Genomic DNA, 18443 nt, shown 5'->3' with positions numbered 1-18443 from the left:
GACACCTCAGCTTGTAAAAGTTACGCATTATATATATATTTGTAGAAGGCCTCATGGGAGCTTGGTCAGTTGACCAAATGAGCTTCTTATTTAAATAAAGTCATTATTATTATTATTAGTAGTAGTAGTGTTATATTATTATTAAATGTATGCACAAACATATGAATAAATGTCTGAATGAATGGGCCAAATGCTTTGTTGGTATGGCTAATGAAATGACATGCACATGCTCAGTTATTTCAAATCACCTTGAAAAGCAGTTTTTCATGCAGCCTTTTCCAACCTACCACTAGTCTTCCATGCAGCCTATTTGAAGTGTAAACTTGTCTGCACAATGCTTTAAAAAACATTTGATAAAATATATTATTTCTCAAACCTAAAATCTTCTATGCTAACTCTACACTTGTGCTGTCAGTGGGGAAACTGCATATATGATGTGCAGATACGATGGGATTAGTTATATAGTCTGGTTTAAATGTTTCTATGACAAGCAAGTTGATCATTCCCAACATATAAAGTAGTTACCGAACACTGTATTTGTCAACACCACTGTGATATCTAAATAACATGAAAAAGAGCATGGTTTGGGGTAAAAAGAAAAGATCATGAAAAGATTTTCACAAAAGTTATCCAGCAGAATTAAAACGAAAAAGATAACAAAAGGGAAACGATATTTTTTCTGCACAGATTGCAATGTTATTTATGAAATTTGTGGAATACTATTATGTCAAATTACATTTTGCAGAAAAATTGTATTCCTTTATTTTGGCCTCTACTTCACTACATCATTTTCTACAAAGAGTCAGAAAAGGGAAGTGTTGGTTACAAACTTAATGTTAAGAAGAGTACCTGATTTCTATTAGTCTGCTAGATGCCATCTGTTGTTTATTTGTATCATAGACTGATAACTTTCAAACAGTTACAACAATTATTGCCATGAAATAATTTCAAGGAAAAAATGCTGAAAAGCATGTCATTGCATAAACATCAGTTCAGAACTGTATTTAATTAATAGTACAGAATTATCAGGAAAATAATTTCAAGGCTCAATTTTGTAAGGAAATTACTATCTTTATCCAAAAAGAACATGTTTCTATTATATACAGATGAACATTTCGACTTTAATTGTCATAAACAATTACAGAAATTGGATAATTGGATTGTAATATATTATACTAGTATAAAGTGTGTCTGTGTGAGAGTGTTTGGGTGTGTGATTTTCCAAGCGAAATGCAAATGATTTTATTATGTCTCTTGAAGTTAGTCACTTCACAAGCACACATACTTCAAAACAACTACTGGACATTAATGTATCTTTCTGGAGTCTTTTTAAACAGGTTACTTTTGCCACAAAATGGCACCATTACTTCAATTATTTTGGAGAAGCCTTAGTAGCTGGTATGGGATCACCAAAGTTTGAAAAAGACAGAAACTATAAAACTTGTTTCACAAATTCATTTTGAAATGAATAGAATTATAACACTGTTTAATGCATGAAAAAAAAATACTTCTTTCTGTATGAAACCACATAATAGCACAGTAAAGTTACTCAAATACATTCAGAATTCAGTCCATATGGCATGCGTTACACAACATCATGATATCATTTGTGATAAATGGTATTATTATACATGTTACTGATAGAATCATCATAGGCATATTATGCCCCTCCCCCCCATGTCACATGATAAAAAGAGATTAAATCAATTAGATTGGACTGTATATTCACTAAAACCAGGCTTTTGGATAATTAAACTTTTGAGTTTCAGTTTGACCTTGAGGCTTTATATCAACCAATCACAAAGGACACTGCATTTGATTGGCTATTGAAAATGCCTTCTCATCATTTTAAAATCTTTAGGCCTGACTCCCCCAAAACAGTCAATTCATACTCCTTAAACCTGTAACTTAAATATGGATCTCATAGATGATATAAATTGTTCCATCCCATACCTCTTGGCCTGTTGCCGAATCTGATCCAGTTCGAACGTTGTGTAGGGGCGTGGTGAGCGTGTGGGTGGAAGAGCAGACTGGTTAGGTAATGATGGAACAGGCCTGAAAAAATAAATGGATTTATACTATTTCTTTTTCCATATTAAAAGAACTACTTATCACATAGGTAAAAAATCAGAGGAATCAACCTTAGGTATACTCTTGTGAGCAAAGATACATTTATGGTGTACTTCTCTGATAATTTTCATATTAAATTCTTCCTGAATATATCTATCAAATGGGGGTGGGGAGAAAACATAAAGTCTTACATTTTTATTTTCAACTATATTATCAACATGAAAGTATCCAGCTTTAGAAAAATTATTTAAAAGTATTTTTAAACCATAAACATTAAATACACCTGACATAAATATTAAAAATTTTCTGGGACTTTTGACCAATGGTTCATAAAGGCACAGTGGCATTGCAACCACCCAAACAACATCCACAACTATTGGGGTGTGGGTGGCCAAGCCCAGTAGGGAGGGCCCCCCTCCCTTATTCCCTCATAAAACATTTTTAATTGGGTGGAGGCCCCATAAATATGTTTGTTTTTCTTTAAGGGGTGCTGGAATGTTTTGCTATGTATCTGGAAAGACTGTTTTAGTCGAGAGGAAGAGAATATTCCAACCAGTTTATTTTTATGTCATTCTGAGCTGAAGTCAAAGAGTATATGGAATTAAAAAAGGCAAGAATATTCACTTTCATCTGCTAAAATAGCATGTAAGAATTTATTCCCATTTATTGAATTTGTTTAGATACAATATTTACTTGCTCATAAGTTGGGTCCAACTACAACCTGCATAACCTGTATCTGCTGTTTCACAGTGCACCAGCAGATCTGGGTCTATGCAGTTTGTCATAAGTAATCACTAGAATAAGCAACATAGGCCCTGATCTGCCAGCACATTATGCCATGGCAAATCAGGGTCTAACTTGGAAATGAATATATACAGTAGACACACAATAAGCATTAACTGTTCAATATATCTGCTAATGTGCAGAAAATTCATATAAGAATGTCCAGAAATGTATATCAGTGAAAAAGCCACATTTCTATGGTGTTTAGCAAAACAGACCTTTTCCACTTTCACTATGTGCATGTACAAGATCCCATCAGGACTTGCAAAGTTTTTGTTTAAGGGGGCTTATATATCATAGTTATTACATTTCATTGAAAAATTTATAGTAAACAGCTATCATACTCAGCAATATCTTTATTGCATAAATTAATACTTATATTTATATTATACTGTATTATTATACTAATACTTATATTTTATATTATTTTGTATTTGTATATTTATAAATGTTCCTCTACAAAATTTAGGTGTAAAAAGTAAACCAAATTATAAAACATACAAGATGTAGTGGATAGGAAAATGAAGCTTGCTTTATATCTTGTCTGGAGTCCTCCAGTTAGGGAAGATTAGGGGCCTGCTTGCGAATATTAATGTTTACTATGTGTGCCGGAAGAAAACCAGCAAAGAAAATAATTGCTATATTGTTTGGTTGAAAAACAACACAAGAAACTGCACTGAAAAAGAATGTACAATATTCTTTTTCTTTTTCACTCCTAACAAATGTTGTTGTTGTTGTTGTTGTGAGGTTTAATGCCATTTTTCAGCACACGATAGGCTATGTATGGTGGCCAGTATTAAAGGTGGAGGAAGAACCCGGGAAAACCCCGGGAAGAACCACCCACATACAAGAAGCTACTGGCAAGCTTTCTCACATACCCACATTAACCAAATCCTAGACTCGAACCCACGCAGACAGAGGTGAGATGGCAGTGATCCGTAATGGAGAGCGCTTTAGACCACTCTGCCACTTGGGCCCCCCCTTTAAAAATGTAAATCACTTCCTGGTTGTATTCAATTTAAAACGTAAGACTGTATGGTGACATGATCAACTTAATTTTTTCGATCATTAATATCAGTATACATTAAAAGCTACTTCGGCAAAGTGATATTAAAAACCCTTAGAAAAATATAAATCATTGTAAAAATGTAAGCACAAGGGGAATGGGAATATCTTAAACTTTTTTTACCCCCTTAAAATAATTCTGCGTAAAATGCTTATCATGAAAAAAAAGCTTTATTCTTGGCTAACATAAATAAGTGGTGATGGCCAAGGTAGAGAGACACTGCAAACATTTTCCTTTTTCTAGATAAGAATACTAAATTTGTGTGAAATTACTAATTGACAATATTACATTCTTGTCAAAAAATTCAAGAATTCTTACAATGTAATGATGGCTTGACAAATTCATTTAAGTTTGGAAACTTTTTTATGATATTATATTTCATTTTAAAAAAATGAACACCACATAAATTGTCCTGTACAAAGAATAATGCCATTGTGAAACACATGATTATTGGCAGTGTTTCTGCTTTGTAAAGTGGCAAGTACATAGTCTTCTTCATGAACTATTAACGACAAGCATTTTTACCTGTCTTTACAAGGAATCCTGTCAATCATCACATGCCTCATCTCAGATTTGTTTATTCATGATTTTATACCAATCATTTGGATGAGAAAAAATCGCCAACCTAAATTTCCTTGAAAGTATGCAATTTAAAGCATAAACAACATTCTTATACACAAAATTTATAAATTTTATTAAATCTGAAATTAAGGGTTAAAATACAATATATCGGCACCTGCTTATACCATTGTAATCTTCTCTATATATTTACAACTTCATTTTCATTCAATCATATGAACCGTTTTTAAAATCACTCACTCCTGCATGGATTCATTATTCATTCATTCATTTATTCATTTTTTATTCACCCATTTGTTCATTTGTTATTATCATGCTATCTGCCATGAAAATGCCATTAAGCTAGTATCGGTCTTTGGATTGTTAGAGGCATAAACTCTTTAAAACCTGAAATCTTGATAATAATAATCACAACAAAAGAAACTGAACTCTTTAAGCACAGGACTAAAATTCAGAAATCGTAAATGAAAGGATAAAAAAGTAGCTATTTTTTTATCAACTATATGGCAATGGATTTACCATCTATACTCACAAGATGAGTCCAACTGCAAACTGCACAGACCCAGATCTGCTGTCACATAATGCACTGGCAGATCTGGGTCTGTGCAGGTTGTTATGAGTAATCAGTAGAACAAGCAACATGGTCCTTGATCTGCAGGTGTATTATGCTACAGCAAATCAGGATATTTGTTGTTTGCAGTTTAACTTGACTTATAAGTGAGTATATACGATATGAAGAAAAACTGGTTGATTATAAAGTAAATTACACACTGAATACTGCACCATAACAATCAAGTTGTTTTCAAAGGCAGTGAATGGTATCTAGTGCTACATTATAAAAATATCATTATAAACGGCCTGAAAGAGTACATATTTTAGTAAATTATGTTTTTCTGAGAATACTTACCTCATCATAGTAAAGTTAGGAAGTAAGTTCCACTGCCTCTCAAATCCTGCAATCTCAAAAATACCCATTACCTTCCTTTACAAATGCTACACACATTACCATGTGTTTACCAGTTTAGGCCAGGTGATACATCTATAAGGATACTCGCATTTGTGGAAAGGGGTTTAAATATTAATGTGATTGGGTAAGTACTCTCAGAGAAAGATAATTTACTAAAATGTTTACTTTCTCAAATACATTCCCTGATCATATTAACATTACAAGACCTGGTAAGAAGAGCAGGAAATGCATGAGCATCCAACATCCAACAACTGCATCATTCAAAGGAAGAATGGCTGAATTACCCATAATTCAAAAATAAGAAAATACCATAATTCCTAATAAGAAAACAGCATAACTGACAGACACATAATATGAGACAACAATGCCCTGATAAGGAAACAACAGTGACTTGTCCTTAAAGAGCAAAAAAAAATACTCTGGGTGAATCAAGTGAAAGTGCCAAACCCATGCCCATGATTTTGTACCAGCCTCAAACAATGGATATCTTGGTTATCTGGGCCACAGTCACCAGTTTCAATTCTGGTCTCTCTTGATGACACAAACTCTTGAAGGTTGACTGTGCATGTCAGCCATTGGCTTCTATTATATTCCAGAATTAAATGTTGCACTCAAACAAGAGACTTTCCACAATAGCTCTGATCTCATGATATGGCATGAAATCTTCATAACAGCTCAGAATGCACTGAATGCATTACCCACTTCAACCTGACACCAGGCATTGAGGCTTATATTTTCTTGTCAAGCTTTAAGAAAGAGGTACTGTTGGGACCAATGGCTCTTCTCTGTGCATTTCAAGTAATGATTGAGAACATGGAGTGGGTCTTGCATCACTGTTAAATGTGATGATATAGGAGAAAGAGAGTGGTTGACCACTTTTGACTGCCACAGATGGCAATTGGTTCTTATCTACGAAACCCAGTTGTGTCATTAAGTCCAGGGATTCATCTGCTCTGAAATGGAGACAATTCCGGTCCATGAAAGAGGATGAAGCTCACTCATCCTGCATGCTGAGGCCAGTGCTATCAGAAAACATGTCTTGTAAGACAGCAGTTTTAATGAGGTTCTGGGCGTGGGCTCAAATATATCTGAGACAGGTGAAAAAACATGAAAGCTTCCACTTATTACACAAGTTGAGTGCTTTAGGTCTATATGAGGCAGAGCTGGCCAGTAAGTCTTATGGATCCTTGTGGTGGCCTATGTTCACTCTACCATTATATCTGAATGTGTCATAAATCATGGAATGATATCCCTGGACAATAACAGGTACTACCCTTTTATCCAAGAAAAGCAGGAGAAAAAATGTAGCTCATTCTGAGATCTAAGCATTCAAAGGGATGTTATTGCCTCTGCACCAGTCCCTGAAATTTCAAATATGCATTTCCTCTGCCTCTCACCTAGAAAACCAAGAGGCAAGGCTCTCCTGATAAGAACCAAGTGTGAATAAGTCTGTCCCAGCAGGGATGAAGCACCTGTGAGCTGGTTTGTTCAAGCAGGTTGAATTTCTCTGGGATTTTCCTGGGAACATCAATTAATAGGTCAAGCAGATTGTTTGCTCAAGACTTATCCTACCTATGATGGGCTAACAGAACCACTTTGCAAGTTTGATCCCTGCTTCTTTGAGTGACTCCTAGGATCAGAACAGTTGCTTTGAAGGCACAATCCCAAATTCCATTCCAACTGACTGCCAAAGCATCAATGGCCCAAACCTCTGGATCTGAGACTGGAGAAACAAAGCTTGTGAATCCACTTCATTGTAAACAGCATGCCAATCACTGGCTTCCTCCACAGTGTACAGATTTGCAGTATTCATAAATATACATGGGCTGAGATTGAGGCCAAAAAGCTGAAGCTGAAATTTGTAAATTGCTACCTGGAATGCGAACTGGATAAACTTACACACAGTTGGATGGATAGGAACATGAAAAGTAAGCAGCTGTCAGGTTGCAACTGATGGAAAGGTGAAATGACTGCAACATCTCATCCTGAACTTTGGTACTAAAATGTATCTGTTCTGCAGGCTGAGATCTATTACCAGTCTCATTTTGCCACTGGCACCAGGAAAAGGCTTTGAACAAAAGCTGGAGAGTTTACAAACTCTCTCCACCACCTACTTTGGGAGTAACAAAGTAATCTTCTCCATTAAAAACTGTCTACATGGCTACTGCATCATTAAAGGGGGTCACAAAAGGAGAGATGGTGGATAAATTAAGTCTGAAACCCTCTGGATCACCCTTTCGTCGAGAAGAAACAGGTTAATCCAAACTTGATGAAAATGGAGAAATCTGGCACCATCTAGGAGATTCTTCATGGGTGGTGGTAAATCAATGGTTGTTGAGAGGCTTGGGGAAAAAGAAACTTTCCTTCCTTTCCCCTGTATTAAATTGCTTTTGAGACTAAATAGCCTATTGCCATCTGAACCTCGGTTGTGCCTGATGCCTGCTGTTGTTAAATGGGATGTGGTCACCTATCCCTCTGCCTCTCTTCATCTCCCTGTTGTGACAGTGAGTGTTAAGGTTGCAAAAGTGGATAAGTTGGGTAAGAAGTGCTGAAGAGTTGCCTGGTTCCTTCTTCCTGTTCAACAGCAGTGAACCAAACAGCAAAGAGCATAAAGCCAAAGAGTGATGAGACCTTGAAGGCACAGAATGCAGAAGTTTCTCATCATACTAAATTGAGATCAGAAGAAGCCATAAAGGAGTTGGCCATGAAATGATGTGCTGCCCTATTTATGACTTAGGCTATCTGGGACATAGATTTCCATGCAGATTAATTGCCTTCTATTTATTCTGGCAAACAATGACTAACAAATGTTAAGTAAAGCACCAATGACAAGCCTTGACCTTGCAGTTCTGGTTCACAGATTGAGGCAGTGGGCAGTCAGATGGTGTTAAAATCTGATACATTTTCTCCATCACAGCCTTGGAACTGAACTCCATTTTTTCCATGGTAGGAACAGAGTTATTTGACAGATCAAACCTTTCACCACTCTAACTTTTGAAGTTATCTTTGCCAGGCAAAACATCCATTTCCACACACAACATACCTAGCAGCATGGACATAGTAGTCCCATCATCCCTAGGTGCAGATCAGTATTTCTTTACAGGATGTGCTAGATGTGAAACAGTAAGCTGTGCTGGAGGCCATTCATCTAATGATATATGTTCAGCAAGGCCAGATAATGGATGGACCAGTTATACCTGTCCTGTTTTGGTTTTGTGAACAAAAATTAGACAGCTGGAATGTGGCATGGCCCATTTAGAGGACTGATCTCCAATTGTCAAGTATGCATGGACAAGGCTAGACTGGAAAGGTGACAACCAGGACAGCTGCATGAAGCTTTGATGGCTGGTAGAGCTGGTGAGTTATATTCCAAGTGACCTGTCTTACAGGCCCTAAGATGGTGCTCAGACATACGAGAAGACTTGAACCAAACTTGACTGCCAAACATCAAGAGAACAATCTCCTGGCCAATTCAAAACAGTATGAGAAGAGCCTGATGAATAGAGGAAGCAAGAATTTCCTTGATGAAAGCAACTGCACTGTCATCTCCTGAATCACTCTCCTCATACACAATTGCAGGAACATAGTAAAATGGCATAGCATGTTGCATTTGGTTCCACCAAGTCATTTGTCTTTATCTGCCTCGATGTGATGGTAGCTGATGGTCCTCTCTGAGAATTCTTTGGAGAATAAGGTGCCACTGGAACATCACCACCCGTATATTCCCAACGGAATATGATTTTGGGTGGAGGTTGAAACTGCCACACACTACCTTCATAGTGTTTCATTTACATGTCTATTTTAGAAATGTGCTTAAGCCTTATGCAAAGAATTATGTAGATTGTTAGCTTGTGGACAGAATTAATTTTTTAATTTGCTATTAGGTTACTTTGTAGTAAACCAGTGCATTTATTAATGTGTTATGTTAGAATTTACACATGCTGAATTGTGAATTTGGAAAAAGGTTGAAGTATGTAAGATTAATTGCTATGGATGTATGCATATATCAGAGCATGGATATCTGAATATTTGCATACCTTGTGTGAGTTGTAAGATAAAGAAATGCGTCTGATTACTGTGATATTGTTTAGTATAAAGGGATTAGGAATATGTACTGACGTGACAGATTTTATTGATGTATCTATAAGAAGTCATTGATACCGTGCTGTATTATGACATTTGTTTTACTGTACAGGAATGTATGGGTATCTCGATGTGAATGAATGCGTGATTGAAGGAATTTAATAGCCATTATATGATGATAGGATGTGTGTAATGTGAGATCATAGGGCTAAGGAAAACTATTGTACATTCCTTGTGTTTTCACAGAAAGCTTTCATGGGGACAGAGAACTTCTGGTTCTAATGAGTCCCAAGTCTTCAAGAGTTGGAGATGGAATTGAGACTGTAGCTGAGATAGTCAAAGTCAACAGAAGTCTAGTCATGGGAGAGAAAGTGGAGGAGGAGGAGAAGGAGTCTTGAGAAAAAAGTGGAGGATGGGGAGTCTATAGAAATTCAAGGAGGAGGAGAAGGAATTCAGAGAAAGGTTGGGGAGGAAGTGGAGAAGGAATTGGGAGAAATAAGAGAGAAAGGATACAACAGATGAATAGAAATACATGGACAGGTGGAAATCAATCTCACACTGCTAATCAAGTGATGCAATAGGCTTATTAAAGGGTCGGGCAGAAGGAGTGTAATTGGAAATCTGAGTCATATGATTATTGAATTGTTATTCATGGAATTTCAACATTTATTTGTTTATTTAACCATCTAACCGTCAGCATTGCTGACTGGAAGCTCAGAGCTTTACATCTATCTTTCACTAAATTTAACTTTCAACAAAATAGAGCCCGGGTGGGACTTCAATAATAGTTTAAATAACATAATGGGAGCACCCCACCACAACCATATACATCGTCACACCTATATATATATATATATATATATATATATATATATATATATATATATATATATATATATATATATATATATATATATATATATATATATAAATATAAAAATTTATACATTTTTCAAGCTCTTTGCACTAATATATTTCTAGATGTAATACTTGCTACCATTCACAATACCATTTGAAATCAACCATAGTTCAATATTATGTCTGCTTCCCATGAAAAATGTTATATATTTTATCTTAGCAAATTACCAATAAACAATCACTTTGATCAGCATAAAATTATATGATATACAAATCATAAAACAATAATCACATCAATCAAGATACAATCATAACATGTGACAAATAAACAAATGTAAATTTTTAAAATAAAATGTTCTGGCAAAAATAAACTCACAATATTTTATATTTAACCAAAATCAGATAATATTTTGCTTTTCATCTGCTTAAGCATTCTAAATTTGATTTCACTGTTACAAAAAAAGCAACATTCCATCTTATGAAGACTAAAAACCAATATCTGGAAAACTGGAGGTTTAAGAAAAAGGAGAAATGAAACAAAAAGTAAGATCATATGTATTTATTAATTAATATAATTGACAAATATATAAGTGATCCAGATCATCAACTTCAGAATGACTGACTTTGAAGATGCAACCTTGTGGTTGTATGCAATACTGTTATTCAAGAAATGCTGAAAAGAGTTGCTGCCCACTCAGCCAGCATCTTCAACCTGCCAAAGGTTCATGCCCTCAACATGAATTTTACAACTGTATTATAATACTGTGTCCAACTATTAAAATCACCAAAACAAAGTATTCAACAATATCTGCCTCATTTATTCATGGTTTAAATTTTTTTACAAACTCAAAAAATTCTTTTCCAGCCACTGTTTTACCAAGCGTGTCAAAATTTGTCTATTTCTGGAAGTATGTCCCTGGTTTGTGAAATAAATGCCATGTGATTCAAGATTGGTATTTAGCAATTAGGCCAAGATGAATAAATTGATTCATTTTTCCTAACGTGATATAAGAAGTGCATGTTATAGTAACCAAGTTTTTGCATTGCCCTTCATGTCATAAAAATGGCTGCCGTGGATTTCCAGCTAACAAAAAGGTAAAGAAAACCAACATGTGAGCATCTGACCTGGCTTGAAGAGCTAACACTCACTCCAGAGCCACAATCTTGTGGTAAATATGACATTAGTTAAACTGGACATTTCCAATGTGTTTTATTTCTTTTGAAATGTAGTACATGTACATATTTAAATTTTATTTACTATTTCTTAATCAGCAGTTATTATCACTGTCAATGAAAGGCACTGACCCAGGTTGATGACATCAGGATTTCGAAACAAGCACATAAAGTCACAAGAAACATGGCACATGAATCAAGAACGGACGTTAGGATGGTCAAAGATGTGTTAAAAGAACACTAATCAATTAGAGTTCATTCAAATAAAATTAATGTAATGTAAATAAAAACCAGTCTCTAATTCTGTGTAAATGAAAAAAACCCTGCTCATCCTCTGTTATTATCAAAATTTAAGGTGTTAAGATTTCTACAGAAGAAATTAAAAACCCTTATTTACCCGAACTGAGTGACTACTACCGGTAGTATGTAAGTAATTTAAAACCTGTGTTGGTTAGAATAATACTCAATTTCTGTGTATGGATATCTGGAATCAAGCCTACAAAAAGTGAGATACACAAACTTCAGAACAACATAGCCAAGTATTTAATATTTTTGTCAACTGAAACAAACACTAAAACAAAATACTTTCAATCATATTTAGCAAATTTTTCTTTTAAACACAGGAATTAAAAGCAAAAAATGGAAGGTTCTGTAAGAAATTTAACTTTTTGACTCTTCAATATGTTAAAAACATATATTTGTTTTTAATAATTTTAATAAAATTTGATCCAGTGCTGTAATTTGCAAATTACTACATTTTACAGCATTAACCAAATTAAAGCTGATGCAGTAGTTACTTCCCTTTAAATAAATAAATAAATATATATATATATATATATATATATATATATATATATATATATATATATATATATATATATATATATATATGTATGTATGTATGTATGTATGTGTGTAACTAATACAATGATAGAATTATGAACTTACTACACTAGATATAACAGTGTAAGGTAATTATGACATTATGAAATGAACAATGATCTGGCAGGAATCTGAGGGAAAATAGGGCTAAATGCATTAGCAAACAGTATGTTTGCATACTATAAAACCCTTGATGGCTATATTGAACAAAAAAATATAAAGAGACTGAAGACCTCTACTGGGAAGAATTACCACCATTTCAGCCTATACAGGGCATTCTTTTTAGCTAATCATGTAAGTCACAAAGAGAAAAAAGTACATCAAATAAAGATATTTTTTGACAATAACTTTTTTCTTCTGAATTAACTATAATCAACTGAAACTGAAAATGGGAAAAGCCTTTCCAACATGGAAAATGGGAAAAGCCTTTCCAACATGGAACATGGGAAAAGCCTTTCCAACAAGGAATATGGGAAAAGCCTTTCCAACATGGAAAATGGGAAAAGCCTTTCCAACATGGAAAATGGGAAAAGCCTTTCCTAAATGGAAAATGGGAAAAGCCTTTCCAACATGGAAAATGGGAAAAGCCTTTCCAACATGGAAAATAGGAAAAGCCTTTAATACATGGTCTAATTTTGTCTAACCAATGAATTGCATGTTTGGACAATTACTGGAAAGTAATTTTTGTATAGCATGTAAAACTTCAACTGTTATTACTGGAAAGTACATTTGTGTAGCATGTAAAACTCCAACTGTTATAACATCACAATATTTAAGAATGCAATCTTGGGTTTCTATTTTCATTTGCTTAAAATAATTCAATTTTAAAAAACATACTAGCCTTGTAAGTAGTTCTGTCAATATTAACACTTGCAATTTTTCTATTACAGGTCCAAATAGTATTCTAAAGTCTCTCTTTATTATAGAAAAATCGACATCAATGGCTCTAGGTCAACTAACACTGTACTGTATATGATTTTAGAAAGTGTCAGTCAAACCTGTCTATAAAAATAACCCAGCTGATACTGACCTTTACATTGTGTATGCAGGTGACCTTTCTGTCAAAGTGTGTGCACCAAGCTATGCTGGAATACGACTTACTGTGCCTAACCATTATATACAGGTAGCTGCTATACACAGGTAATCCATATAAAAGGTACGATTATATTCAGAGTATTTATTTCATAGTATGAATGAATACATATGTGACATATATTAAGAAAAATCATATCCACATTTATCTTGAACCTTACATAATGCTGCATACTATGTAAAGGAACTAGAAAATAAATGAGTGTTACAACCAATGACTAAATATATTATGAACTACTTCATGTTAAATAACTCTAATTCTTTCAACTTCAGTTTTGAATATCTTAAGTGCAGTCAATTAAAACATCAATTAAATCATGTAAGTGTATTTAACGAGTGAGATTCTAAATAAATGTGTTTAATAAGCTGTACCTTTACATCATTAATGGATCAGACAGTGTTCATGCAGTGATTAGAAAGTGTTATTATGATGCAATTTGTTTTTAGACAGGATAAGAAAAGTAAGTTTAGCTTGTCATCTAAAACATCAAAAATGTTTCTACAATAATGCAGCTATGAATATTGCATATACTACCATAAGTGCCAATTTAAAACAGTTAATTGTGTATATGTGTTTTCAAAACTGAACCATGTAAACAGAAAAAATAGTTGAATTCAAAGAAACATAAAACAAAGATTCCTGGATGATATATTGAAATAAACTTTGAACAAATTGATTGACAAATTAACCTGAAACATTGCTTGATAAATTATTTATCAAGAGACCAATGAAAATAATATAATACTTACAAAACACTCAGTGAACAATGTTAATAACAAAAATTTCTGGCTTTGAAACAGTACAGTTACCATACCCTCCCCCCCCCCAAACAAAAAAAACAAAGTGCCAAATGTAAGGCAACATCTCTATTCCTAAACTATTTCCAGCTGTCAATACTTATATGATCTAAAATTGCATTTATTTTTTTTTTAAATTGTTGACTGGTTTGATTTAGTGGACATGTAATGCTGGTAAATTATGATAACATTGTTAAAGATATCATAACAGATATTCCCTTCAAGGAAATGATGCTCTACAAGCCAAAAGGAATTTGCAGAAATTCAAAAAAGCATATTTCTTCCCTTCCTTTATCTTTTTAAAATTTAAGTGTAGAAATCATCTCAGATATTCTCAAAATAATCTAATATACCAAATCTGGCAACAGAAACATTTCTTTTTTATGTCTTCATTAACATGTTCACATCATAAGTACAAAAGTCTTTTGTCATGGTCTTTTGTCATGGTCTTTGACCTTGATCTGGATAAATTGAATAGAAGATTACTGAACGTATCTCAGATACTGTCCAGATATATCTCCATGCTGAATTTGGTTTAATAAATAAATAAATTTTCTTTTTAAACAAACAAAAAATTACATCATTCAATGTATTCTTCAGATATATCCACAAACTGCATATAATAAAAGTTAATTTATACATGTTTGTGTTACCACGTTCACAAGTAATCATAGATACAAATCTGAAATACTGTAAGACCTATCACTTACAATCGATGTAAAAGCACTGATTATCAACTTGTGTAATGAAAAACAACAAAATAAAAAGACTGGTCAAAATTCATCTGTTCATAAGCTCAACAGAGTACAACAAGAAAACCACCGACAATGTATGACTTTTTTCTTACTAATGACATTGACTTTTGATCTGGGGACTTGGTTATTGTATAATATAGTGTTGACCTGGGTAAAGTTTCTGATTCCTATTTACGATGATGTTTCACACCATTTAATTTGGGTACAATTATGAAGTTAGCTTATAATGTACCAACATCAACATTTTGTAACACAAGCCAAAACAGCCATATTGGGCATCAAGTAAACATGATTCTTATTTAGGGCAGCAAGTCATCAAAAGAGGTCGTTTAGTGAAAACCCCATGCTGATACAAGGACCCATTCTGAAAATGTAGCAGAAATAGCTATAACAAGATTTTTATGATGACCACCATGGTGGTTATGTTCGACATCAGATCAGTACCTTTTTTCATTTAATGGCCCTGTGAATATCACAAGATGTCTGTCACAAAAACACCATGTTGATATGCCTTTCCATTCAGATGGAGTAGATATAGCAGTATTTTCAAGATGGCAATTAATGGCAATATTGAAAATCCAACGGAAACCATTTTCTTTTCTGACCAACTAGATCAATGGATGAGAATGAATGCCAAGTTTCAGTGCTTTTCTCCAGGTAGTTCAGGAGAAGTAGCAATAACAAAAAATATGTTTTTTAACCTGAATTTGTAAGAAGAATGAACAGTTTGGACTCTAATCTGCCACTGCTTTACGAAAAAGGCAGATCTAGCTCTATGCTTTTTACAGATGGTTGTGGAATATATACAAGCAAACAAGGTACTGAATGAATACTAATTTCATGTTCAGGATTATTCTGGTAATATCAATATGAATTACCTGAAAATATGTACTGTAGTATATATTTTAGCACCATTTAATATTTAGTGAATAGTCTAGACAAAATTCATATATAACAATTCAAAACAAAGTGAACAAGAAATGTGTGAACAGAACTAACATGGATGCCCCACCACAGTGCCAAAAAATGGCCTAAGTGCAAAACTTGACCAAGATGTGATAAACAGTTATATCTACGGACAGACTAGGCTAGTTCATTTGTGGTGGGGCATAAAAACAACTTTAAGAAAAACTAATAATTGAATATCAAAATATTAGGGCAAAATGACAACAGTCTAAGATTAAATCAATTATTTCCAAAAGTCTTACCTATCTAGTCTGTAGATAATAAAGGAACAAAATAGGTTTAAAAAGGATTTTTTTCCCGTTTAGTATTCCTGTATATATTAAATTATTCAACTGCAAAACAGCATAGACTCTGATATGCCATTGCATAATGCAGTAAAAGATCTGTGTCTATGTTGTTTGTTCTACTGATTAGTCATAATAAAATGCATAGACCCAGACCTGCCAGGATATAATGTGATGGCATATCTGGGTCGGTGCAGTTTGCAGTTAAATTCAACATGTAATCAAGTATATATGATACATCATGCACATAGGTTTATAAAAAGAATAATTGCTCCATATTAAAGTAACTCTGCAAAGCCTGATTATCTATACTCTGACAAACACAGACATCTTCTAAGGCATAGAACTTCAAAATCATATGGAAGATTTTCAAGAAATTATGCAACAAGAGGCCAGTGTATGCCTGAGATGAATTATCTCCATGAAAATATACCAAATGTTGGTTAGAAAATGTTTTTCTTTATACAATTTTTTTCAGACGTAGTCTATTTTCATTACCTGTCATTTTAGGAGCAAACTGGCATCATGTGAATAAAAAAGACTATTATGCCAGAAAGCTATCAAATTTGGTAAATATTAATTGTGTGCTTTGTGAGAAGCTGACAATAGTAAAAATGTTGATGGATGCACAATGCAGGAAGTAGAATAGAAAACCCACAACAATGGTTTTATCCAAAACTCATATGGACTTATTCATGAAACAACCTGCATGGCCATACTGGATAAGTGACAAGCTAATTCAACAATCAGCTCCAGTACATTAAAATGAAAGTTATGTGCCATTTATTTTCGGGTACCATTATCAGAATAGCTCATGAATCTACTAGCATCAACATTTTTTAACACATGCAAAAACTAGCTGAAATTCCCAGATTACACAATGAATGTTTGGGATAATATTTAGAATTTATAAAACCTTACACATTACTTCGAATTATCATAAAAACCCATAGGTTTGTTCTATACATTCAAACATTTTCCTGATGTCATGAAAACTGTTTGAAGACAACCATTTCATCACCCCTGATGAGCATGTAACCAATTCTTATACATAGGTGTCGGAGATATGTTTCATGGAGTCACAAAACATGTTCTCATGTTTAATTTCTTTGGTGATTTAATCAAATGTAACAAAAGAACAACAAAAATCTCTGCTGAGACAAATAACATAAGCTACATTAACATGACCCAAACTTGCATCCGACAAAAGTTGCATTCATGTACCTTTATGACAGACTAAGTACAAAGGTATTTTGCCAGTAGCTTCTCGTGGGTCGGTGGTTCTTTCCCGGGTTTTCCCGGGTTCTTCCTCCACCATTAATACTGGCCGCCATGTATAGCCAATCGCGTGCTGAAAAATGGCGTTAAACCCAACAACAACAACAACAACAACAAAGGTATTTCTTTAAAGGATTTGAATGAAAACAGTGGTTGACCTCTGACTTCTGATTTATAATAGTGTTTTGTCCTAGCAGTTGATGAATATATGAATTGTTACAACTCTATGGTCTTAAAATAAGTAGCAAGACAGCAAAGCCAACTAGTTCTGCATAACTGAAAATATTAATTTCCCTAAAATATAAAGTGAAAGAATTAAAAAACACTTACACTATGATGAATAAAATCCTAAAATTCTAAATGTTCCATCAATTCCAACAGTTTTGAGTAATCCAATCAAGTTCCAAAGGTATTCCAAATGATAGCAAAGTATTGATGTCAACAGTCACTATGACATAATCCCAAGGTGTCTTTAAATGAATTTACTTTAATTCCAATACAGCTTAAATCCAAACAGTCTTTAAATGAATTTTAGAGCAACATAATTCCAATGAATGATTAAATTAAATAAATTCCTTTTGATGAAAAACTCTTCCAAGACTGACGGTACTACTAAGAATGCCTAGTTCTAAGTATTAATTCTCTTATATAGAATGTTAATATACAATATAGAGAATGCAATACAAGGCTTTAAATGAATCATCCTTGTATCTGAAATCACTTTACAAGTAAACAGGGTAACATAGTTTACACAAATTAATCATGAATTAGGTCAGCCTGGCCTTATAGAGCTCATGTTCTTAAATTAG

The 18443-nt window shown here is 33.8% G+C and overlaps 1 protein-coding gene across 3 annotated transcripts in view; it reads right to left on the bottom strand.

Annotated features, from left to right (window-relative positions):
• Window positions 1–18443, bottom strand: part of LOC149802896 (uncharacterized) — a 138331-nt gene that overhangs the window by 29305 nt on the left and 90583 nt on the right. For all 3 annotated transcript variants that reach the window (XM_089952383.1, XM_089952384.1, XM_089952385.1), the window contains one exon: window positions 1954–2055. In XM_089952383.1, the coding sequence (XP_089808509.1) occupies window positions 1954–2055 (102 nt within the window). The remainder of the gene's footprint in view (window positions 1–1953; window positions 2056–18443) is intronic.

This window comes from Sinohyriopsis cumingii, chromosome 3 (assembly GCF_028554795.1).
Source record: "Sinohyriopsis cumingii isolate HCF-2022 chromosome 3, ASM2855479v2, whole genome shotgun sequence".
Taxonomy (NCBI): Eukaryota; Metazoa; Mollusca; class Bivalvia; order Unionida; family Unionidae; genus Sinohyriopsis; species Sinohyriopsis cumingii.
Note: the sequence above shows the minus strand (reverse complement) of the source record. Positions and strands in the feature narration are given on the sequence as shown.